Genomic DNA, 22,687 nt, shown 5'->3' on the forward strand with positions numbered 1-22,687 from the left:
ACACACACACAACACATAGACACACAGGAGAGAGAGACACACACACAACACATAGACACACAGGAGAGAGAGACACACACAACACATAGACACACACAGGAGAGAGAGACACACACACACACAACACATAGACACACACAGGAGAGAAACACACACACACAACACATAGACACACACAGGAGAGAGAGACACACACAACACATAGACACACACAGGAGAGAGAGACACACACACAACACATAGACACACAGGAGAGAGAGAGACACACACAACACATAGACACACAGGAGAGAGACACACAACACAGACACACACAGGAGAGAGACACAACACATAGACACACACAGGAGAGAGACACACACACACACACAACACAGACACACACAGGAGAGAGACACACACACACAACACAGACACACACAGGAGAGAGACACACAACACAGACACACACAGGAGAGAGAGACACACACAACACATAGACACACAGGAGAGAGAGACACACACACAACACAGACACACACAGGAGAGAGAGACACACACACACAACACATAGACATACACAGGAGAGAGACACACAACACAGACACACACAGGAGAGAGAGACACACACACACAACACATAGACACACACAGGAGAGAGACACACAACACAGACACACACAGGAGAGAGAGACACACACACACAACACATAGACACACAGGAGAGAGAGACACACACACAACACAGACACACACAGGAGAGAGACATACAACACAGACACACAGGAGAGAGAGAGACACACACACAACACAGACACACACAGGAGAGAGAGACACACACACAACACAGACACACACAGGAGAGAGACATACAACACAGACACACACAGGAGAGAGAGAGACACACACACAACACAGACACACACAGGAGAGAGAGACACACACACAACACATAGACACACACAGGAGAGAGACACACAACACAGACACACACAGGAGAGAGAGACACACACACACAACACATAGACACACAGGAGAGAGAGACACACACACAACACAGACACACACAGGAGAGAGACACACACACAACACATAGACACACAGGAGAGAGAGACACACACACAACACAGACACACACAGGAGAGAGACACACACAACACATAGACACACACAGGAGAGAGACACACAACACATAGACACACAGGAGAGAGAGACACACACACAACACAGACACACACAGGAGAGAGAGACACACACACACAACACAGACACACACAGGAGAGAGAGACACACACACAACACAGACACACACAGGAGAGAGAGACACACACACACAACACAGACACACACAGGAGAGAGAGACACACACACACAACACATAGACACACACAGGAGAGAGACATACAACACAGACACACACAGGAGAGAGACACACACACAACACAGACACACACAGGAGAGAGAGACACACACACAACACAGACACACACAGGAGAGAGACACACAACACATAGACACACACAGGAGAGAGAGACACACACACACAACACATAGACACACACAGGAGAGAGACATACAACACAGACACACACAGGAGAGAGACACACACACAACACAGACACACACAGGAGAGAGAGACACACACACACAACACATAGACACACACAGGAGAGAGACATACAACACAGACACACACAGGAGAGAGACACACACACAACACAGACACACACAGGAGAGAGAGACACACACACACAACACATAGACATACACAGGAGACAGGCAGACAGAGCGAGAGAGAAGGCGGGCTGCACAGACGATGGTGACCCCACCTTCAGGGAGACAGTGCTTCCTGATACTGACGGGGGCCTGTACCGCTGGAAGCGGGGCTGTCGGGAAACCAGTCACCCTCCCCCCCGGACATTCTGGGCTGGGAGGGGGGCAATAATCTGGGGACGGGGGATGGGAAATTGAATCATCCGCCTGGCCCTGGATTATCGTGCAGTGCCTGAGACTGGAGCATTACAGGGGGGTGTTTTTGAGAAAAGGCGAGGTTTCTGGGAGCAGGGCAGAGACTGGAGCCCGGGTCTCTCTCTCTCCCCCACCCCCCGGTGTCACTGGGACGCCGCTTGTTGCCTCAATGTGGGTTTGAGATCAAAAGCGAAATCGATGACGCAGTTTTTTTTAACAAACTCTCGGCGCAATGTGAGCATTTCTCGCCTTTTCACAGCACTGACACAATCACAAGCCCCAGCTCATTGTTCCTCAGCAGCAGCTCAGAGTTAACACGCCAAATGCCCTTTCGGGGGCACATTTCCTTGGGTCCATTCTGAGTTGATCACTGATTTTCCAGCTGGAAGCGAGTTTCCAACAGCTGACCTTGACCCCAGATGGCCCCGGGTCATCTGTATACCAACCCAGAGGAGTCAGCCATCTGGGGTCATCTCAATCCCATTCTGCTTCCGAACTGATTCCCGATTCTCCGGAAGGAAACCTGGGAATGGGGAACCGCTGAGTTGTAACAAAGATCTCGAACAGGAATGTCCCCAAGTGCGGATGGCGGTGCAAACCGAACGGCCATCCAGACAAAGACAAACAGAAGCCAAACTGGGTCCTGTGTTTTGCTCCCACCTCCCCCTCCTCCGGCTGTCAATCCATTTTTGTGTCTAAAATGTTTGCAAAAGACTCAAGAAGCAAGTCCGAGATGTCAGTGAAAGCATTGCAGCCCCGTGCTGTACATTACCGGGAAGGTGGAAGCCATTCGGCCCATCGTAGCTGCCGGGCTGTCCGAATGAGCAATTTGCCCTCTGCCATTCCCCAGACCCCCTACCTGTAACTCAACACCTTTTCCCTCTCCTTTACAAATAACATTTCTTTTTAAATTTAAAAACCGAAAGAACCGCGGATGTTGTAAATCAGAAACAAAAACAGAAATTGGTGGAAAATCTCAGCAGGTCCGGCAGCATCTGTGAAGGCAAATCAGCGTTAACCTTTCGGATTCAGTGATCCTTCCCCTGAAACGCTAGATTGGGAAAGGGTTCAAACAAGGTTTTTATTTCTCGGTTTTACGTTCTGAAGCAGGGTGGCTGCACCCGAAACATTTACCGAGTTTCTCTCTCTACAGATGTCGCCAGACCTGCCGAGTTTCTCCTGTAAAGGAGAATGTTCCGGTCCAATGACCCTGTATCAGAGAGTAATATAACATTGAAAAGTAGCAATAAATGTTTCATAATCTCTACTCGGCAGGTCTCGGCACCCGTTTTGATTTTACCTCATAATGAGGTATACTGTATCACTCATGGGAGCGAGACTACAATCCCTAAACAGATTAATCGATTTATTTGGGAGGTTGTACCAACATTAACACGCACGTCCCTGCAAAGGGGAGTGGTGCACGGTAGGAATTCCTTCACGGAAGAGGAGCTGAAGGCGTTTTAAGGAAAGAGCAGCCGGCGGGTGTTCCTGTCGCAGGGATTTGCCTGACGATGCTGCAGTACACTTCAGCATCGCCCCCTATTCCTGGTCGCGCTGTATCGCAGTCTATTGCGTCCCAGCTGACGTGAGAAATCTAACACACAACTGTCACTGAGTGAACAGTGAGAAAACGGCTCACTCCCACCAGCACTGACGTTCTGCACTTTGACTAACTCATATTCAGATCTGTTCCCAGGAGAATACGATGCGGATGTAACGCTGCATGCATCGGGTCGGATGGTTAATCTATAAACACAGTAATTGAAGAGATTGCTGCTTTACTGTGCAATGCACATTGAGGTCATGTTTTTGAATAAATGCTTTGCTTTTGTTTGGGGTTGTTTCAGATGAATTATACTTTAATCGACATGTGTGCAGGTTTGATGGAAGCACATTGCCGACTACGTCCTGATGTGAATTGCCGAGCCAAAAGTTTGCCTTTCACAGTGTGAGCACATCCCAGCTAGCCACATCCCGGATTGTATCTAATCTGGCAAAAAGAACGTAATTAAAATTGCATTATCCAAACAATAGAATGATTCTGAACATGATTAATTGTGTTTTGACAATTTAGTTTTCATGTGCCTGAAACCAGATACTCCAATATTGAATCAGAAATATTCAACATTTGCATCATGTTTATGTTTATTCGGGCTCCAAACATGCAATATGTTGGTACAAGATTTTTGTTAGACCTTTGAAGATTCCCTATGTTCATTATCAGGTAAGAATATGGTTAAGTATACGTTTATGATATAGTTAAAAATCACACAACATCAGGTTATAGTCCAAGAGATTTAATTGGAAGCACACTAGCTTTCGGGAGCGTCGCTCCTTCATCAGGTGGTAGTGGAGGGCTCAATCCTAACACAGAATTTATAGCAAAAATTTCCAGTGTGATATAGTACAGCTACAACCCATTTTCTGTTTGATCGTGTACTCATTCGAGAAAAGGGGGTTATCTGTGTTTGTACATTGATTTCTGAAATATCCCACGCCAGTAAACGTATGTACTTCCACGTTTTGATATTTATGAGAATATAATGCTCTGGAACCAAGTATCACCTACAGTTCGTAAGTTTTAATGAAAACATATGTAACATTTTCAGACTTGCTCACTGTCCTTGCAAACAGCGTTACAGAGCAGGATTTAATGCTGCTCCATTAAACAAACCCTACTTGGGCAAGAAAAAGATAATGAAAAACAGACATTGCAGTTAATAAAGTGTTATTCTACGTGCAAATTACATTAGTCCTAGAGTAAGGACTTACACACTAAATATAGGCCATTTGTTTTGCACACTCACTCTTACTGGAACTCGCAGTCTTAGAATATAAGTTTCTAAAATAAAAATCATATTTTAATGAAGTTTCCACACTCGAAAACATTGGAAATATTTTTCTAAAGATTGTAAAAAGTGGAGAAATGGTTCAATGATGACACCATATAATGTAGTCAGATTTCAGACCTGCACTGAAATATACAATCATCCCTGCATGGCCAGAAGAGTGGGAATCTGGTGCCCTTTATTAACGGCCTGTACTTTCAGATTGACAACCTGGTCTGGTTCGCAACGTTTGCACCTGGAATCCTTGGAGTAAGGGAATGTGTGCAGGAAAGACCTGCCATCATGGCGAGAACTTTCAAACTGGTTTCAAAACAAATTGCAACTTTTGGGAAAGCCGATGTAGGATTGTTTTCACGTTTCCCTTTAAAGATATAAAAAAAGAGAATTTCTGATAAAATTATTGAGATTGTTCAAAAGATATTAAAGATCACACTTTTTGTTTTAGTGATTATTGATTTCAGCCAAAACGTGCAAGAATTTACCACAAAGTGCAGTCAATTTTTGCAATGTTTGCAAAATATGGAAAAAGTATAGTTTAAATGGTTGCAAAATTTGTTAATTAATGCAAATTTATGAAAGGCCATCATTGCTGTACCCCAATCTTTGTTTATGAGCAACATATTAATTAGCCTAAAGTTTAAGGTGTAGAATTAACCACACGAAACGAAGCAAAAATATTGACAAATCTTCATGTTTTCCTCATTATATATAGGCCAAATGTTTCAACATATATTGAATCAGTTTTATACAAGGAAGTGGGAATGACTTATGGTATCAACATCTAGTTTATTTTACTGTCAGCTGTTTAAGATCCTTCAACAGGCACAGCATCAATTACGGTGAAAATGATTTTTCAGTTAGATTCAAGCTTTCTATAAGGTAGTTTTATAATTTATATATTAATTGTAAAATTGGAGTTGTTGAAGTGGCCCATTTTAAGGTTCGGCCTTCCTAAAAGTGCTGGTAGTAAATATTCTGGCAGCTGGTGAAACGGTGGAGATTGGCAGAGGGGAGAATTGTCGGCGTTGTTGAAGAGAGACTGGCGTGCGGTGAAATCATAGGGATTTGTGAAGTCCTGGCGGGCGGTCAGGGCACGGTCACCCTCAGAATCGAGATAAGGGATTCATTCTAGAAGCTCAGCATAGGAGCTTTAAGCTTTACTCGAGATTCCGGGAAGATAATCTCCACACGTTTATAATAAAAGAGGTTACTTTCACAAATTCAGGTCATGCAGGTCCGTGAAGATTTGGCCAGAAATTGGAATGTTAAGAGAGTCTGAATTGATTGTTGAGTATGATCACATACTTTAGCCAGGAGGTTACATTGCTCTCTGCAATGTAATCCTGAATCATCTGAATATATTGAACAGGCGTTGGTTCTTGTATGTGCAGTCACTAGGCGTTGGCGTGTTTGTTGGGATTGCCAGTGGCTGGATGTTGGGGAGATCTCCAGGAGCGTGTGTAATGTGAGCAGTGTCGGGCTTTAGGACTGCACGGAAGCCAGTCTCCGGGAGCCGCTAGCACTCTGCAGTAAAGGAGAGAGAGAGAGAGACAGGGAGCTGAAGGAGGCCGCGCCGGCGCTGGCGAGGGACGCTGCGAGAAACAGCAGCAGCAGCAGCTGAGGGGAAAGCTCCAGGCCTGCACTGGCAACCGGTAATTTACACACGGATCACTGTTCACCACATCAGCTAATCAATACCTTTTCCGATTGTCAACTTCTGGAAGGGCGATCGCCAAGCTAGAAACAGGAGAAGCTGGTGATGTGTTTGATTTAATGGGGGCTGAATGGACGGGGAAGGGCTTTGGGGAGGGGAGGGGAGGGGAGGGGGGTGAGAGAGTGGAGAGGTTCCATCAGAGAGACAGAGAGAGACAGAGAGCTCTCTGCGGACCGCTCCTCCTGGACATTTTAACGATTGTTCACTTTCACCGTGAACTTGGGAGGTTTCACTGGGGGCAAGCGCTGGGTTTGCCGATGTCATGCAGGAGGTGTTCAAAACTGATAGGTTTTCCTTCAGGCTAATCTGGCCATGTCTGTCTGTCCGCCTATGTGTGTGATTTTTTTTTCCGTTTCCCCCCCCCCCTCTCTGTCTCAAGTCTTGCAGCGGTCAGAAATGTACATCAGCCTCGGTGCGTGTTAGCATTCACTGCAGCTGAAGCCAGTTTATTATCTGAAGCTTGGCTGTATTCCAGACTCCCACTTGTACAGCCCCAGTGCTCGCTTTCTGATAGCGTCCGCGAACCAAAATGGCATCGAATTCCGCATCAGGGTTGCCGCTTTGGTCAATGTTTCTTTCCTAACTGTGCAACAGTAAGTGATCCCTAGAGGATTAGCTCCTGGAACATGGGTAACCTTGCCCCCACCTGCCCGCAGATCTGAGTGTGTGTGTGTGTGGGGGGGGGGGGGGGGGGGGGTCATGCATGCAAACTACATGCTGTTTCTAGTAATCCATTGAAAATCTATTAAATGTAGTCTGCCTCAGCTAAACATGACACTGTTTCTCAGTGACACTGTGATCTGCACCATAGTACAGTGGCTGTTACTTCCACATGTTACATCATGAAATCCTAACATCTTCAGTGTCCCCTATTTATTGTAGGTATCAGGATTTTGGGATTCCTTAGTTTCAATTGACTTTGAAAGTTGCCACAGTGAAGTGGTAGCGGATGATTTTCTTTTGCAGTGGGTGTATTTACTGTCCTGTGAACCTGCAGATGAATCTATTTAAATCACCCAATAATAATTAACCTTCATAATTGTGGGACATAAATAATTTGGGGATGTCACGTTGTGAATCCATCTTTTACGCGGCTATTTGTAGTGCAACAGACTGTGAAGGTTAACCTGAAGTTTAAAGACAGCAGACGCCATGTTAGCGAGCTATCCCCAATGATTCTGAATAAAGGAGGGGGGGGGGGGGAGGTAGCAGTGGAAGGCTCCAGAAAATCTCTCTCACTGCCAAGTACAACATTACAAACGGCAGTTTATGGAGGATTTTCCATAGCAACAGGTGCTCAGTCCCTTATTTTGACGGGGCGTATTTTTTCCCCTTATCCGTCGTGAGTGTTATTGAAGGGTTGCTGCACAGTCACCAGCGCTGGTACAGTCAGACTAGCTGAGGTCACCGCTTCTGAATCAAAACACAAGGCAAACCTCTGAATTCTCAATCAGATCGCAGCCCGCAGATTTCCAGGGAAAAGGCCCACATTCTCCATCCTTTATTTTTAAAGATGCAAGTGACATACAGAAATGTCCCCGAATGCTAAAAGACACGGTTTGCCCATTCAGTTACCATGTAGCTACTGTATTTACATCTGTTCAATTGTAGGGATCAACACAGACACTAAAAACAACGCGAATCGCTTCACAGAACATTTTAATCTAGTAATGCAATCCCGAACACATTGTGATGGGGACATCGGATATTTCAAAGGGATCTGGAAGTATCACTCGACTTTGTTATAGATCCAATCGTTTCCACATGTGGGAAAATCGAGCGAAAGCGATGTAAAGGAAAATGTTGGACGGGGGCTTGTTGTCAGTGAGGTCGATGGAAATCAGGGGGATCTGAGCTATTAGAGACGGTGCTGACATTGCTGGGTGAAGATGACAGGGCTGGGGGGAGAATGCTGAGCGAGCAGAACTTGAAAATGAAACGTTGCTAACAGATTTTTTTTTTTAAATAGCATTTCAATTTAAAGAAATAAAGGGTCTCTCTCCCTCTCTCTGTTTCTCTCTCCTCTGGCCAAAGCGGGTAAAGCAACAAAATGCGCATTTTGGCAATTTGTCAAACCGCCATGTTATAACAGAGAGGGAGAGAGGGAGAAGGGGGGGGGGGGGAACACACTGACTCGATGTAATTGTGGTGGGTTGTGGGGTTTTTTGGAGGCGCAGGTCGAGATGACAATGATGCTCGGTCCGTTGGGGAGCAGTGGGGCGAGTGCTCGCTAGCGGCCGGGGGTTGGCGGGGGGGGAGCCCGGGCTTTAATGGGAGGATGGGGCTCAGCCACTGTCCAGCTCCTGACTGGGCTCCACTGGCTAAAGCGGCTCTCATTCTCGACAAGGCGGCTGCAGCCACGGATTACTAAAGAAATGGGAGCATTAATAAACCGAGCCCTCATCTGATGGACCCAAAATCAGCTGGTGTGTGTGTGTATGTGTGTGTTTATTTTACAGACAAGGGGAAGCTGAACGAGAGGAGGCACTGGTCCCGCCTGGTTCTCTCTGAAACCTAACAACCTCCTCAATCTGGTCGCATGATGCCATCCAATACCAACACAGCCCCTGCCCTGGAGGAAGGAGTTGGGACCCAGATGGTAAGGTCTGAGGCCGTTAGCGGATTCTCTCTCTCTGCCTTTCTTTGTGCTGTTCCGGCTCACGCTCCCTCTTCCTCTCTCTGTCTCTGTGTGTATCTGTGAGAGACAGAGAGAACAGCTCCAGGCCAGACTCCCCCCCACCCTGTGCCCCCCGGTGTGGTGGAGGACGGGGGTGGTGCTTTGGGAGGGGTGGGGGGGTCTATGCTCTGGGATCTTGTTGAGCCGCTGGCCGATGCATTCTGGGATTGTCGCATAGCGCAGGCAAAATCCCTCCTCCCCTCAGCCCCTGGCCCTGGAGTGGGATGGGGGACACTCTGTACTGCCCTTCCCCACTGCCCCCATTCCCTGCCTCCCTCCCGCATTGCCACCCCCTCCTTCCCGCACTCCCTCCCCCTCCTTCCCGCACTCCCTCCCCCTCCTTCCCGCACTCCCTCCCGCACTCCCTCTCCTCTCATTCCGTGGCCATTCCGCCCTTCCCCTCCAACACCATCCTCCTGCCCCAATCCCTGGGAGGTGTCCCTCCCCCCCCATGTCCCTCTGGTGCCTGCCTTAATTGACGTCACCTTCCCCATTTCCCGCGGCTCCATCACGGGGGGGTGAGGATGAATTTTACTCCCAATCCTGTTGGAGGGAGAGCGAGAGATTGACTGGTCGTTTGAGGTGGGGATGACGTTTGCCCGCTGACCGTGTGGTTGGTTACTGACACTGGGTGCGCTCCGTGAGCCAATCAGCTGCAAGGGGGGGGGGGGGGGGGGGCGGGGAGGTGATCTATTTGATCAGCTGGCAGAGCCCCTGTGTTCCCCTCCGTATATTCGGTGTGAGATACAACTGCTGCAACTTGTTGGTCACCTACAGGCAGCTGCCAACCCGGAAAGCAATGATTCCTTGCAAGTTTTAAAACTCTTAGGAAGATGTGCCTTGGTGGTAATAGGTCGAGGATGTTGCATTTTGGTAGGCCCATTTAGAGCTGTTTACAATCGAGGTGTCATGTTCTCATCATTGACAGCAGTCTTAATCCAGATGACTGGACAAAATGAAGCAATCTGGAATTGGGCAGTCTTCATGAGAAATGGATTGTTTGCCTTAAAATCCTAAAGTAGTCAAATAGTTTTTTTTTAAATTAAAAAACACATATATTTTCCATACCTAAATATTGGGGGGAGAATAAGTTTTTTTTCAAGTAAGTCTATTTTTCTGTGCCTTGAACTTTCCTGCCATCACAGCTAGCCAACAACAGTTTAACAGCAGTTATAGTTTATTTCACTTCTGTAGCTTGTTCAATACAATGAATCAGAGTGAAGCAGTAGTAATTAATAGTGTCACGTGGGTCTAAATAACTGACAGTACTAGGCCTTCACAAAGTAATTTCATGTAGAAATCTCAATACAGTTAATTAAGCAACAACCAGTAATGAGGAAAAAAAGCTTCATTCATTTTCCTTTCCTCTTAAGTACCAGCACCACAAATCATTCCTTCAGCAGGTGTCACTCAAACCAAGACTAGCATGGGTCACCTTACCCTCTAAAAGTGGCTCTCTCACCGTTCTTCCTTTCAGCTCAGTATCTCTTATTGTTAGATTGCACACATTTGGAAACTCACTGAATATTTACATTCATTATATAATCTAGGCGCAATCAAATAAATACCCTTTCAAGTTGGCAACATACCTGTTTTGTGATTGTATAACTGTATTGCATTAAAAAATGGAAAAATAATCATTGCTATTAAATAAAAAAAACTAGGTCTGATAGAAACTGTACAAAATAGGAACATATAAGCACTGTTTATTTGTAAACTTTATAGATTGAGGTATCAAAAATGATCAATGGAAATGGCCTATATCAAGGTTTAAAACTAAACAAAGTGATAGAATCTCAAACCAGATAGAGATGTTTCCTCATCAGCCCCATTTACAAAACAAAAGTCTGTTTTATTTTCCTTCCCCCACCCACAGGTACAGGAGACCACATTGTGAGCAGTGAATAGTAGATTGGATACAATGAAGTACAGATAAATCAGTGTTCCCTTCTCAAATGCTGCCTGACTTGCTGTGTTTTTCCAGCACCACTCTAATCTTGACTGTAATCCCCAGCATCTGCGGTACCCATTTCCGCTTACCTGTACTTCACTCACTCTAGGTAAAAACAATGACTGCAGATGCTGGAAACCAGATTCTGGTGCTCTTCTTTCACTCAATCTAGTCTATTGTATTTGTTGCTCGCAGTGTGGTCTCCTCTACACTGGGGAGACAAAGCATAGACTGGGTGACTGCTTTGTAGAACACTTATGTTCCATCTTTTAAAAATATCCTAAGCTTCCACTTGCCTGTCACGTCATCACCCTACCCTGTTTCCTGGCCAACATCTCCATCTCAAGCTTGCTACAGTGCTCCAGTGGCTCAGCACAAGCTGGAAGAACAGCACCTCAGTTTCCGCTTGAGGGCCCTGCAGCCTTCAGAACTCAATATCAAATTCAATAATGTTGAGGCCTGAGCACCTTCTTCCATAGCTTCCCTCACTCCCACACACTAGGCCCTGCCATGACATGGATTACTTTCACCTGAGCCAACCCATTTTCACCCACTGATGGTCCTCATTAGCAGTTTTTCTTTCTCCAAGGCTCACCATTATTCAATCCTTTGTTTGTCTAACTGGTGTTCCCTCCTGTACTCCATTTCTACATCTTGTTTCCTCCTCCCCCTTCCCATCTTGTCTCCAGTATATATACCAACATTTCCTAGCTACAATTAGTTCTGAAGAAGGGTCACCAGACCTGAAGCATTGATATTGCTTTCTCTCCACAGTTGCTGCCAGACCTCTGAGTTTCTGCAGGTGTTTTTGTTTCACAGCCCTTTTTGTAAACTGTCTATATTCTGTGACTGCATTTCTCCTTTTCTGAAATCCATCTCCCCAACTCTCCACATTTTTTGTCTGACCATTCTTACCATAGTGTTTCACTGTTTCTTTGTCTTTTTTCTTACTACTTGAACTTTCACTCTCTGCATTTCATAGGATTATAATTCTTTTGGTAAATATATGCTTCAACCATGGCCCTTTGGTACTCTCAGTCTGGTTATCATAAAGAAACATCTATCCTTCACACAATGCTTATCAACACAAATGCATGTGTATTAGCTTGACTGCTGCTGCTGTTATTGTGACATTACAATCACAGCTGTTCTGCTCCCACCTTTATCACAATCCCATATTACACAGAATTAAAATGTTTCACTTTATTTCAAATGTGTTGGAAATGACTGATAACTGTCAAAATAAGCATTTTTATTTTTTTGTCACCTACATTGCATCAACCTTTCAGTGAAAGAATTTAATATGCAAATTCTTCAATATTGACACTGCCATTATGATACAAACTCAGATGATCAGAGTAGCTAAACAGTGAGCCCTTATATAACCAGTACAGTACAACAAAGCAAAGTTATTAGATCCAGTTTCAAATTCTTATAATGGCTATCACATAACATAGTATGGCTAGGTAACTTACCTGAATAAATCAGAAGTCAATTTTTACAGTAATTGTCAACAAGGTTGGCTGCTCATATTAACATTTTAGTCTTTGTTGACACATTTCACTATTTTCACACATTACAAAAGTGCATTGACTGAGGGTAGATTATCAAATGGCCGAATCATCGATCCTCTATTCTTGTTCACTGTCAGTTTTACGTGAAAAATGCAATTGAGATCCTGTCAGCAATAAATGGGCACAAAGTCCAATAAACTCATCACAGATTTCAGGTAGATTCCCAAGAGAATCTGAAGAACATCATTTATTGATTTGGAGGTGCCAACAGTGTTGGACTAGGGTGAACAAAGTTAAAAATCACACAACACCAGATTATAGTCCAACAGGTTTATTTGGAAGCACTAGCTTTCGGAGCGCTGCTCCTTCATCAGGTGGTCAATCAATTTAGTTTCATTTTCAGTAAAGTTGGTGCTAGTGTAGAAAATGTTTATTTTGGTTAAAAGAGCAAACCTTTGTTTTAAGGCGATAAAAATGGTTTCCTTACAGAATCATCACAATTGTGACTTGTACTTTTGGTGGGAAGGTGTCTTCAAAGTAAAATATTGTCACTAGAACAATAAACAGAATTATAAATGGAAATTGTAACAGAAACACAAGTTACAATACTTAGTCCCTTTGGGCCTATATTCAAGTGAAGTTTGTGAAAAGCAATTTATGGTGAAGCTTTCATACAAATGTATCAGCTTCAAAAGTGGTCACTATAGGCTTAGTCATTTGTACAATAAGTCTTACTTCAATTGTGACTTGTAACATTGTATTGAAACCACACTTATGCAAAGTAAGGCTCAATATAAATGATGAACGTTGTAGCCAGTGGCTATGAAATAATGTAAATCTTGACAAATATAATCTCTGTAAAGCTGTATCACTTTCCCTTGCCAGAAAGATACAATGAAACAATTGTACTATATAAAGAGTGAATATGTTTGAATATTAGGTTTAATGTGAACTTTTTAATTTCCCACACGGTATTACAAATTGCACAACTATCACATTCCTTTGGTAGGTCTGCCAACTTTGGGGGAAAAGTATATATTTCATGCAGTTGAGCTCTGCAGTGGTGCCAATTAGCAGTTTATCTCACCCAGCAGGTTGACCATATCTCCATAACAACCAGTATGTTAGCGTCAAATGCAGCTGGTTGACTACTAAATTTAGTATTAGGCTTGACCTCAGACATCCTTGGATCACTGTGCCTTCTATTGATTTAATTTTATTTTTAAGGCAGAACCAGTAAGGTGAAAGAAATATGTTGACTAACTGGACTGGTATTTATCTAAAACATGTTATAAATTACTGGGTATTAAAATATGATAAAGAAAATGCCACAAATGGCTACCCATCTGCTATTACATTCCTATTCTGAGTTTAAGGTTAAAGTACATTACTGGTCAATACAATTTAATATCGATGCTGATGCATGAGGTGGGCAAGCAGGGGAGATATCTTGGTATTCTCTCCAACATTTAGTATGAAGACCTCACAATCAAAAACGTATAGGACTAATTGTTCCTGTTCCTGTGGAGTTGGGTTGAATGTGGGACTGGGAGCAAAGCTGTAAAATAGCTAGTTGGGTAGATGATTCAATGTTTTTCTATCCCACAGAGGTCTTGTAGGAGGTGAGATGAGCACATTTGAGGTTACCTGCCTCGCAGCAAGTTGTCAATTTTTCCCATTAATGAGCTAATATTGAGGTGGGGGTGGGGCGTAAGTTGTGGAGCAGGGGATGATTTTTCCTCATAATGTTGAACCCACCTTTGTTAGAGCCAGAGCCCAGCTTTTAATGGGATTGGCCTCTTGGCACCTGCCAAGAAGCCATCAGTGCCACTTTCACACAGCACAGCACAGACCCATTGTGTGAAAGACCACAGCTACAAACGCTGCTGTGTAGGTGTTCCTCTCCACAGCGTTGGCCTGGGACAGCTGTGGGCCCTGCACCTTTTCTAATGTTCCCAGTGCTGCAGTGAACACCTCCATTTTGAGCTATCTTTACAGTCTCCCTCAGAAATACCCATCAGAGGTGCCTAAATCAGATGTGCCTTCCCACTGGGTCTCCTGTCCCCATGATGCACAAACTGTCCTTAAATGGACAGAGTTTGTACTGACACATTCTTGAGTGTTCTTCCCTTGGAAGATCCTGACTGATGTTTCTACAAACTCTTGTCCATTTAAGGACAATGTGCACATCATGGAGATAGGAGGCCCAGTAGGAGGGCTCACAGCAAATACCTGAGTGATAGCTCCTGACCATTCTGGGTTCCTGTGTTGAGTTGAGGTTCATGCTAAGAGCTAGTAAAGAAAATTCAGCTTGCTATCTGAGCAACATCACATTGCAATTTGTGAGTTCTTGCTGTCTGCTATTGGCTGCTGCGTTTTACCTTATTACAACAGTAACTCTGATTCACAAGTACTTTGTTGGCTGCAAATAACTTTGGGATGCCTTATGGGTGTGAAGTGTCTTAGAAATGTGATTCTTTCTGATATTAAGTTGTGGCTAAAAGTTCATAATTTAATTATTACTTGCTTTGTGTAATATATCTTTTATTTGTCAAGTAACTGTTTAATGCAGAAAATATTGCTGTACTGTATCCAGTGATGCTTTGAAATTCAATTGACATCCTGGCCAGGAATCCGAATTCCCCTTTGTGTTCATTTAATGAATCGTTTGATATTTTCTATGGTACCTTGTTCTAACTGTACAAATTGGTCCTCTCTCTTCCCTTCCCAAGTTAATTAAATATTGTAACTTAGATTTGTATGTCATGTAGGCTTTCAAGTTTGTTGCATTGTCTTTAATGATGGTTTATATTATTTATTTTTGTCCTTTTAGTTCAGTTGGTAATGAATTAGTAATCTTTGCCAAAATCGTTAGAATTAGTATTCTTATTTATTATTTGTTCTTGTACTTGTAAGTACTCCATTAATTTCAATAACAGATAAATAAGCACACACTTGCTGCTCTGGTATTGTGGTATATATAAGATATTGTACTATTCAATAATCAACTATGATATGCAAGTGTTCAGTGATTCTGTTATCAATAAGGTATTACATCAGTACATATGCTTGTTTTCGCCATAACCTTAGTAGTGGTAGTGTCACTATCTTTTGTCTTCAAGCTATTCTGCATCCATAACGTAAAGGTAGAGTTACAAAAATCTTGCTCTCTCATTAGACACAAAGAGATGGCTGGTGTAGAATCATCAGGCGAAGGGAGAAGTTGAGAAGGAGAGTCCTTCACGGTAACCTCAGCTGGTGCAGGAATTGAAACCATTCTGTTGGCATCAGTTTACATTGCAAAGCAGCCATCCAGCCAACCGAGCTAACCAAACTCCTCCCTAAATCCTTATGTCAATGTTGTCCACCCATCTGTTTTTTCTTCTTTACCCTCTTTTTACCCTCAATTTCTCCTTCAGCTGTTGTCAGAACAAAGCTGATGGTTCTCCATTTCTGACATCTGCACCAGGCTATCTTTTTCTCTCTGTCTGTATTTCTCAACTCCTGAATTATAACTTGAGATCACTCATTCATTTGTCTTTCTATCTGGCTAATTCAGTGAGGATATCCCCAGTAGTACCAGACAGTTGTCTTATATGCTACTGCTCCTCCTTCATGGTAAACCACTGGACAACTTGGATAAATTCTTATGCATTGGGAGTCTTCTTTTAGTGAGGACCACCATCACCAATAACATTCAACATACTTCAGTGTGCCAGTGCTGCCTTTGGCCATCTGAGGGACAGTGTCTTTGGTGACAAAGACTTCAAACCCAGAACCAAACTCTGTTTACAAGGCAGTTGTGCTACCTGCTCTTTTGTATGTAACAAATACATGGAAAATGTACAGCACACATCTGAGCTCCCTAGAGAAATATCACCAGTGATGCTTCTACAAAATGGTGTGAATCCCATGGTAGAATCAGTGCTCTAATATCAGTGTACTCTCTCAGGCCAACATCATCAGTATTGAGGCACTGATTACTGTCAATCAGCTGAATCTCAGTTGATCACATCTTCTGCACATTTGACACAAGAATTCCAAGCAAACTCTTTACTGCTACACTCCATAACAGGAAACAGTTATCAGGAGGGCAGAAAAAAAACACTTCAAGAATGTTCTTCCCTGGAAAAATACAACATTCCCAGTGACCTATTGGAATCTCTCATGCAAAGGTTTCAACCGTCTCACACTTCTCAATGGAAAGGAGGTCACACATACAGAGCAGCAGGAATGTGTGAAGACCCCAGCAACCAACCCACCTGCCTCTTTAGCTCAACCTTGGCAAGGCCACCAGATCCAGTATTGGACTAGTAACTCACTTCAGGACCCTTGATTTCTGAAGTGGAAGAAAGTCATCCTCAGCCTCAAGGGATTGCCTGAAAGAAAGAAAGATGCAGTTGCATTAGGGCTGCTTCTGACTTTATTAGCTTCTTTTGTTTTCTGTTCATTGTTATGGTCCTTGCTTAGATTCTGTGGCATACAACTGAGCAGAAATGTTCAACATATCAAGTGGGGTAAGAAATAGATACCATTGTTCACATTTCACAGCTGCAGTTTTTAACTTAATTCAATTCATTAATGTAGTATAAGCCGGCTTTAAAATTGTAGCGATCAAAAGTTAGTATAGAAATGAGTAATACACGGACCATGGCAAAAGTGAGGACTGCAGTTGCTGGAAATCAGAGTCTAGATTAGACACTGACCATATCTAGCCAAAATAGGTAGTTACACTTTCAGTGAAAAGTTAGTAAGGATGTATAACCAAAAACAATTCAATAGCAGAAAAGACCCTCATATATACAAAGAAAGCAAACCCATTAAATGTTTCCTGTAAAATATTTTGAAGGATTGAACTGGCTCAAAGGTAGAAGACAGAGGGTGGTGGTGGAGGGTTGTTTTTCAGACTGGAGGCCTGTGACCAGTGGAATGCCACAAGAGTCGGTGCTGGGCCCACTACTTTTTGTCATTTACATAAATGATTTGGATGCGAGCATAAGCGATACAATTAGTAAGTTTGCAGATGACACCAAAATTGGAGGTGTAGTGGACAACAAAGAGGGTTACCTCAGATTACAACAGGATCTGGACCAGATGGGCTAATGGGCTGAGAAGTGGCAGATGGAGATTAATTCAGATAAATGCGAGGTGCTGCATTTTGGGAAAGCAAATCTTAGCAGGACTTATGCACTTAATGGTAAGGTCCTCGGGAGTGTTGCTGAACAAAGAGATCTTGGAGTGAAGGTTCATAGCTCCTTGAAAGTAGAGTCGCAGGTAGATAGGATAGTGAAGAAGGCGTTTGGCATGCTCTCCTTTATTGGTCAGAGTATTGAGTACAGGTGTTGGGAGGTCATGTTGCAGCTGTACAGGTCATTGGTTAGGCCACTGTTGGAATATTGCTTGCAATTCTGGTCTTCTTCCTGTCAGAAAGTTGTTGTGAAACTTGAAAGGGTTCAGAAAAGATTTACAAGGATGTTGCCAGGATTGGAGGACCTGAGCTACAGGGAGAGGCTGAACAGGCTGGGGCTGTTTTCCCTGGAGCGTCGGAGGCTGAGTGGTGACCTTATAGAGGTTTACAAAATTATGAGGGGCATGGATACGATAAATAGATAAAGTCTTTTCCCTGGGGTCGGGGAGTCCAGAACTAGAGGGCATAGGTTTAGGATGAGAGGGGAAAGATATAAAAAAGACCTAAGGGACAACGTTTTCACGCAGAGGCTGGTACGTGTATGGAATGAGTTGCCAGAGGAAGTGGTGGAGGCTGGTATAATTGCAACATTTAAGAGGCATTTGGATGGGTATATGAATAGGAAGGGTTTGGAGGGATATGGGCCTGGTGCTGGCAGGTGGGACTAGATTGGGTTGGGATATCTGGTCGGCATGGACGGATTGGACCGAAGGGTCTGTTTCCATGCTGTACATCTCTATTACTCTATGATTCTATTTCTGGCTGCCATATTTGTTTCTCCATTAAACTTATGGTTTATTTTCAGAAAAGTATACATAATGATAGTGAATGAATTTCAGACCCAGAGGTGGAGATACTATCACAGTGCTACAGGACTTCTCCATTGACTGCATGAAAAGGACAATCAGGTTGATGTAGAATAGACAGCCAACTTACCATGGCAGTGAAAACTAAAATCTTCTCCATGGAGTCATAGAGATGTACAGCATGGAAACAGACCCTTCAGTCCAACTCGTCCATGCTGACCAGATATCCTAACCTACTCTTGCCTCATTTGCCAGTACTTAGCCGATATCCCTCTAAACCCTTCCTATTCATAAAACCATCCAAATGTCATTTGAATGCTGTAATTGTATCAGCCTCCACCACTTCCTCTGGCAGATCATTCGATACACGCACCATCCTCTGTGTGAAAACATTCCCCCTTAGGTCCCTTTTATATTCTTTCCCCTCTCACCCTAAACCTATGCTCTTGAGTTCTGGTCTCTCCCATCCCAGGGAAAAGACCTTGTCTACTTAACCTATCCTTGCCCCTCGTGATTTTATAAACCTCTATAACGTCACCCCTCAGCCTCCAATGCTCCAGAGAAAACAGCCCTAGCTTATTCAGTCTCTCCCTATAGTTCAAATCTTCCAACCCTGAACTCTTTCAAGCTTCACATAGGAGCTCCGATAGGAGGGAGAGCAGAATTGCACACAACATTCCAACAGTGGCGTTACCAATGACCTGTACAACTGCAACATAACCTCCCAACTCCTATATTTAATACTCTGACCAATAAGAGAAAGCATACCGAACACCTTATTAGGATACTTGCGACTCCACTTTCAAGGAGCTATGAACCTGCACTCCAAGGTCTCTTTGTTCAGCAACACACCCCAGGACCTTACCATTAAGTGCATAAGTCCTGCTAAGATTTGCTTTTTCAAAATGCAGCACCTCACATTTATTTAAATTAAACTCCATCTGCTACTCCTCAGCCCATTGGCCCATCTGATCAAGATCCCGATATACTCTGAGGTAACTTTCTTCGCTGTCTACTACAGCACCAATTTTGATGCCATCTGCAAACTTACTAATTATACCTCCTATGTTCACATCCAAATCTTCTAAATAAATGATGAGAAGCAGTGGACCCAGGACCGATCCTTATGACACTCCACTGGTCACAGGCCTCCAGTCTGAAAAACAACCCTCCACCACCACCCTCTGTCTTCTACCTTCAAGCCAGTTCTGTATCCAAATGGCTAGTTCTCCCTTTATTCTATGAGATCTAACATTGCTAATCAGTCTCCCATGAGGAACCATGTCAAATGCCTTACTGAAGTCCATAGAGATCACATCTACCGCTCTGTCCTCATCAATCTTCTATGTTACTTCTTCAAAAAACTCAATCAAGTTTGTGAGACATGATTTCCCACGCACAAAGCCATGTTGACTATCCCTAATCAGTCCTTGCCTTTCCAAATACATGTACATCCTGTCCCTCAGAATTCCCTCCAACAACTTGCCCACCACTGATGTCAGGCTCACCGGTCTGTAGTTCCCTGGTTTGTCCTTACCTTAGGTCCCTTTTATATTCTTTCCCCTCTCACCCTAAACCTATGCTCTTGAGTTCTGGTCTCTCCCATCCCAGGGAAAAGACCTTGTCTACTTAACCTATCCTTGCCCCTCGTGATTTTATAAACCTCTATAACGTCACCCCTCAGCCTCCAATGCTCCAGAGAAAACAGCCCCAGCTTATTCAGTCTCTCCCTATAGTTCAAATCTTCCAACCCTGAACTCTTTCAAGCTTCACAACATCCTTCCGATAGGAGGGAGAGCAGAATTGCACACAACATTCCAACAGTGGCATTACCAATGACCTGTACAACTGCAACATAACCTCCCAACTCCTATATTTAATACTCTGACCAATAAGAAAAAGCATACCAAACACCTTATTAGGTTTCTAAAGTAATGGCACCACGTTAGCCAACCTCCAGCCTTCCGGCACTCCATCTGTGACTATTAATGATATAAATATCTCAGTAAGGGTTCCAGCAATCACTTCCCTAGCTTCCCACAGAGTTCTTGGGCACACCTGGTCAGGCCCTGGGGATTTATCCACTTTTATGCGTTCCAAGACATCCAGCACCATCTCCTCTGTAATATGGACATTTTTCAAGGTGTCACCATCTATTTCCCACATTCTATATGTTCCATGTCCTTCTCCACAGTAAATACTGATGTAAAATACTCATTTAGTATCTCCCTCATCTCCTGTGGCTTCACACATAGGCTGCCTTGCTGATCTTTGAGGGGCCCTATTCTCCCCCTAGTTACCGTTTTACCCTTAATATATTTCTAAAATCCCTTTAGATTCTCCATGTGTTGTCAAAATATAGGTTTCTTAAATAGGTTAGAAGTGAATTAGTTTGCTCAGGGCAGTGCCTTGCTGACTGCTATGCCTGTAGTTTAGCTAATTGCTTTATACTAATTATAAGTATTTATAATGAAAATGTTCAGGCATGTTGTGACCCACCTTTGGGACGGGTAGGATTTGAACCCAGGATTAGGGACTGTATCGCTGTGCCACAAACTGCTTTGAACTAATTATGTTTTGTTAGCAAAGATCAGTGTTCGCAGTCATACAGCAACAATTACGGCGTTGACCATCAGTGGAAACCAGCTTTAGAGTCATTTTGGAGAAAAGCATATCAGTTGGTTGCAAAAGGCCGTATTGATAAAGGAGACCTAATTAGAATTCCTACTGTGTGGAAACAGGCCTTTGACCCAACAAGCCCCCACCAACCCTCTGGAGTATCCTACTCAAGCCCATTCCCTTAACTCTAACCTACACATCCCTGAACACTACGGCCAATTCACCAAACCAATCTTTGGGCTGTGGGAAGAAACCCATGAAGACACAGGGAAAATGTGCAAACTCCATACAGACAGTCACCCAGGGCTGGGATTGAACCTGGGTCACTGGAGCTGTAAGGTAGTAGTGCTAACCACTGAGCCACTGTGTCACCCCTGATTTGACAGTGCTGACTTCTCCCCATTACTTAGCTCCCACAAATCCACATTGGTGACCCTACCTCAAGGATCAAACTCACATGAGATACCAGTGACAGTGCTAAGAGGTCAGCAGGAGATTCAATGGCATCATGAGAACAAAATCCAGGATAATCACAAAGAAAATCCAGCTTTGGATAATAAATGCAAATGACTTCGAAAATTTAACTGACAATAGCCAAAATAGTGCCTGGAAGATATACAGAGACTAAAGAAGGTGATCTCAGTTTATCTGTGAGGATTTCAGGCTAGAGGTTATTTTCTGCCTATTTAAATGGATGTAAGGAAGTTGTGGGAGAGTTTTACCTGAGCCTCCAATACAGAGGCAAGTGGGCAAAGCGATAAAAGAGAAGTGCTCAGGGTGAGGAGCTGATGTCTTGTTGCCTCTGATTGTATTTAGTATTTCTGCCCCCAACGGTTGCCTAGCTACAGGGTCAGTATTTCAAGGACTCTATGCTAACCAAGAGGTTCTTTAGGAACAGAAAGATTCCAAGGTAAAGTGTTTTTACAGTGAGTTTTGCTCTGTCCTCAGGGTGCTGGGAAAATCAAACACAGGGTACCACATTCCCAGGTGTGGGTTCACAGTTTCATCATTCCTTCCTGGAGTAAATAAAGCTGGTGAGGAACACTGGTCTCCTGTTGAGTTTAACTGTTCTGCACATCCACTTACTTCTGCTGTGTCCTGCCTCACGTACATCAACAGCACCCTCACTGTATGCACTGCACCCTCACTGTATATATCACACCCTCACTGTATACAATGAACCCTATACAGACAGCATTTCTGCTGTACTTCAGGTAAAGGTGGACTGCTGCTATGGTGATCTGTGTTCATAATCTGAAAAAGGCCAAAGGCGTGAAAACTAACTTGGGTTAATGTGATCCACTGTCTTTGAGTCAGCTCAGCCACTGCACTCTGTCATGCTCAAGCAGCAGTGCCCCAGTTACCTGGGAAAATCTCTTGGACGTCATACAAACCCTGTGTGCATGGTGCTCACCATCT

At 43.8% G+C, this 22,687-nt stretch overlaps 1 protein-coding gene across 5 annotated transcripts in view; it reads left to right on the forward strand.

Annotated features, from left to right (window-relative positions):
* The first annotated feature begins 6,317 nt into the window (after positions 1 to 6,317).
* The window catches only part of dnmt3ab (DNA (cytosine-5-)-methyltransferase 3 alpha b), a 627,694-nt gene continuing 611,324 nt past the window's right edge, over positions 6,318 to 22,687 (forward strand). For 3 of the 5 annotated variants that reach the window (XM_087977018.1, XM_087977035.1, XM_087977038.1), the window contains exons 1-2: positions 6,318 to 6,451; positions 8,973 to 9,112. In XM_087977018.1, the coding sequence (XP_087833144.1) occupies positions 9,053 to 9,112 (60 nt within the window). In that variant the 5' untranslated portion in view covers positions 6,318 to 6,451; positions 8,973 to 9,052. Of the gene's footprint in view, positions 6,452 to 7,089; positions 7,107 to 8,841; positions 9,113 to 22,687 lie in introns of those variants that run through there. The other 2 variants (XM_087977028.1, XM_087977023.1) reach the window with 2 other exon arrangements.

The sequence above is a fragment of the Chiloscyllium plagiosum genome, unplaced genomic scaffold (genome assembly GCF_037043375.1).
Source record: "Chiloscyllium plagiosum isolate Xiang-an unplaced genomic scaffold, Cpla_swu_hap1 HiC_scaffold_3, whole genome shotgun sequence".
Taxonomy (NCBI): domain Eukaryota; kingdom Metazoa; phylum Chordata; class Chondrichthyes; order Orectolobiformes; family Hemiscylliidae; genus Chiloscyllium; species Chiloscyllium plagiosum.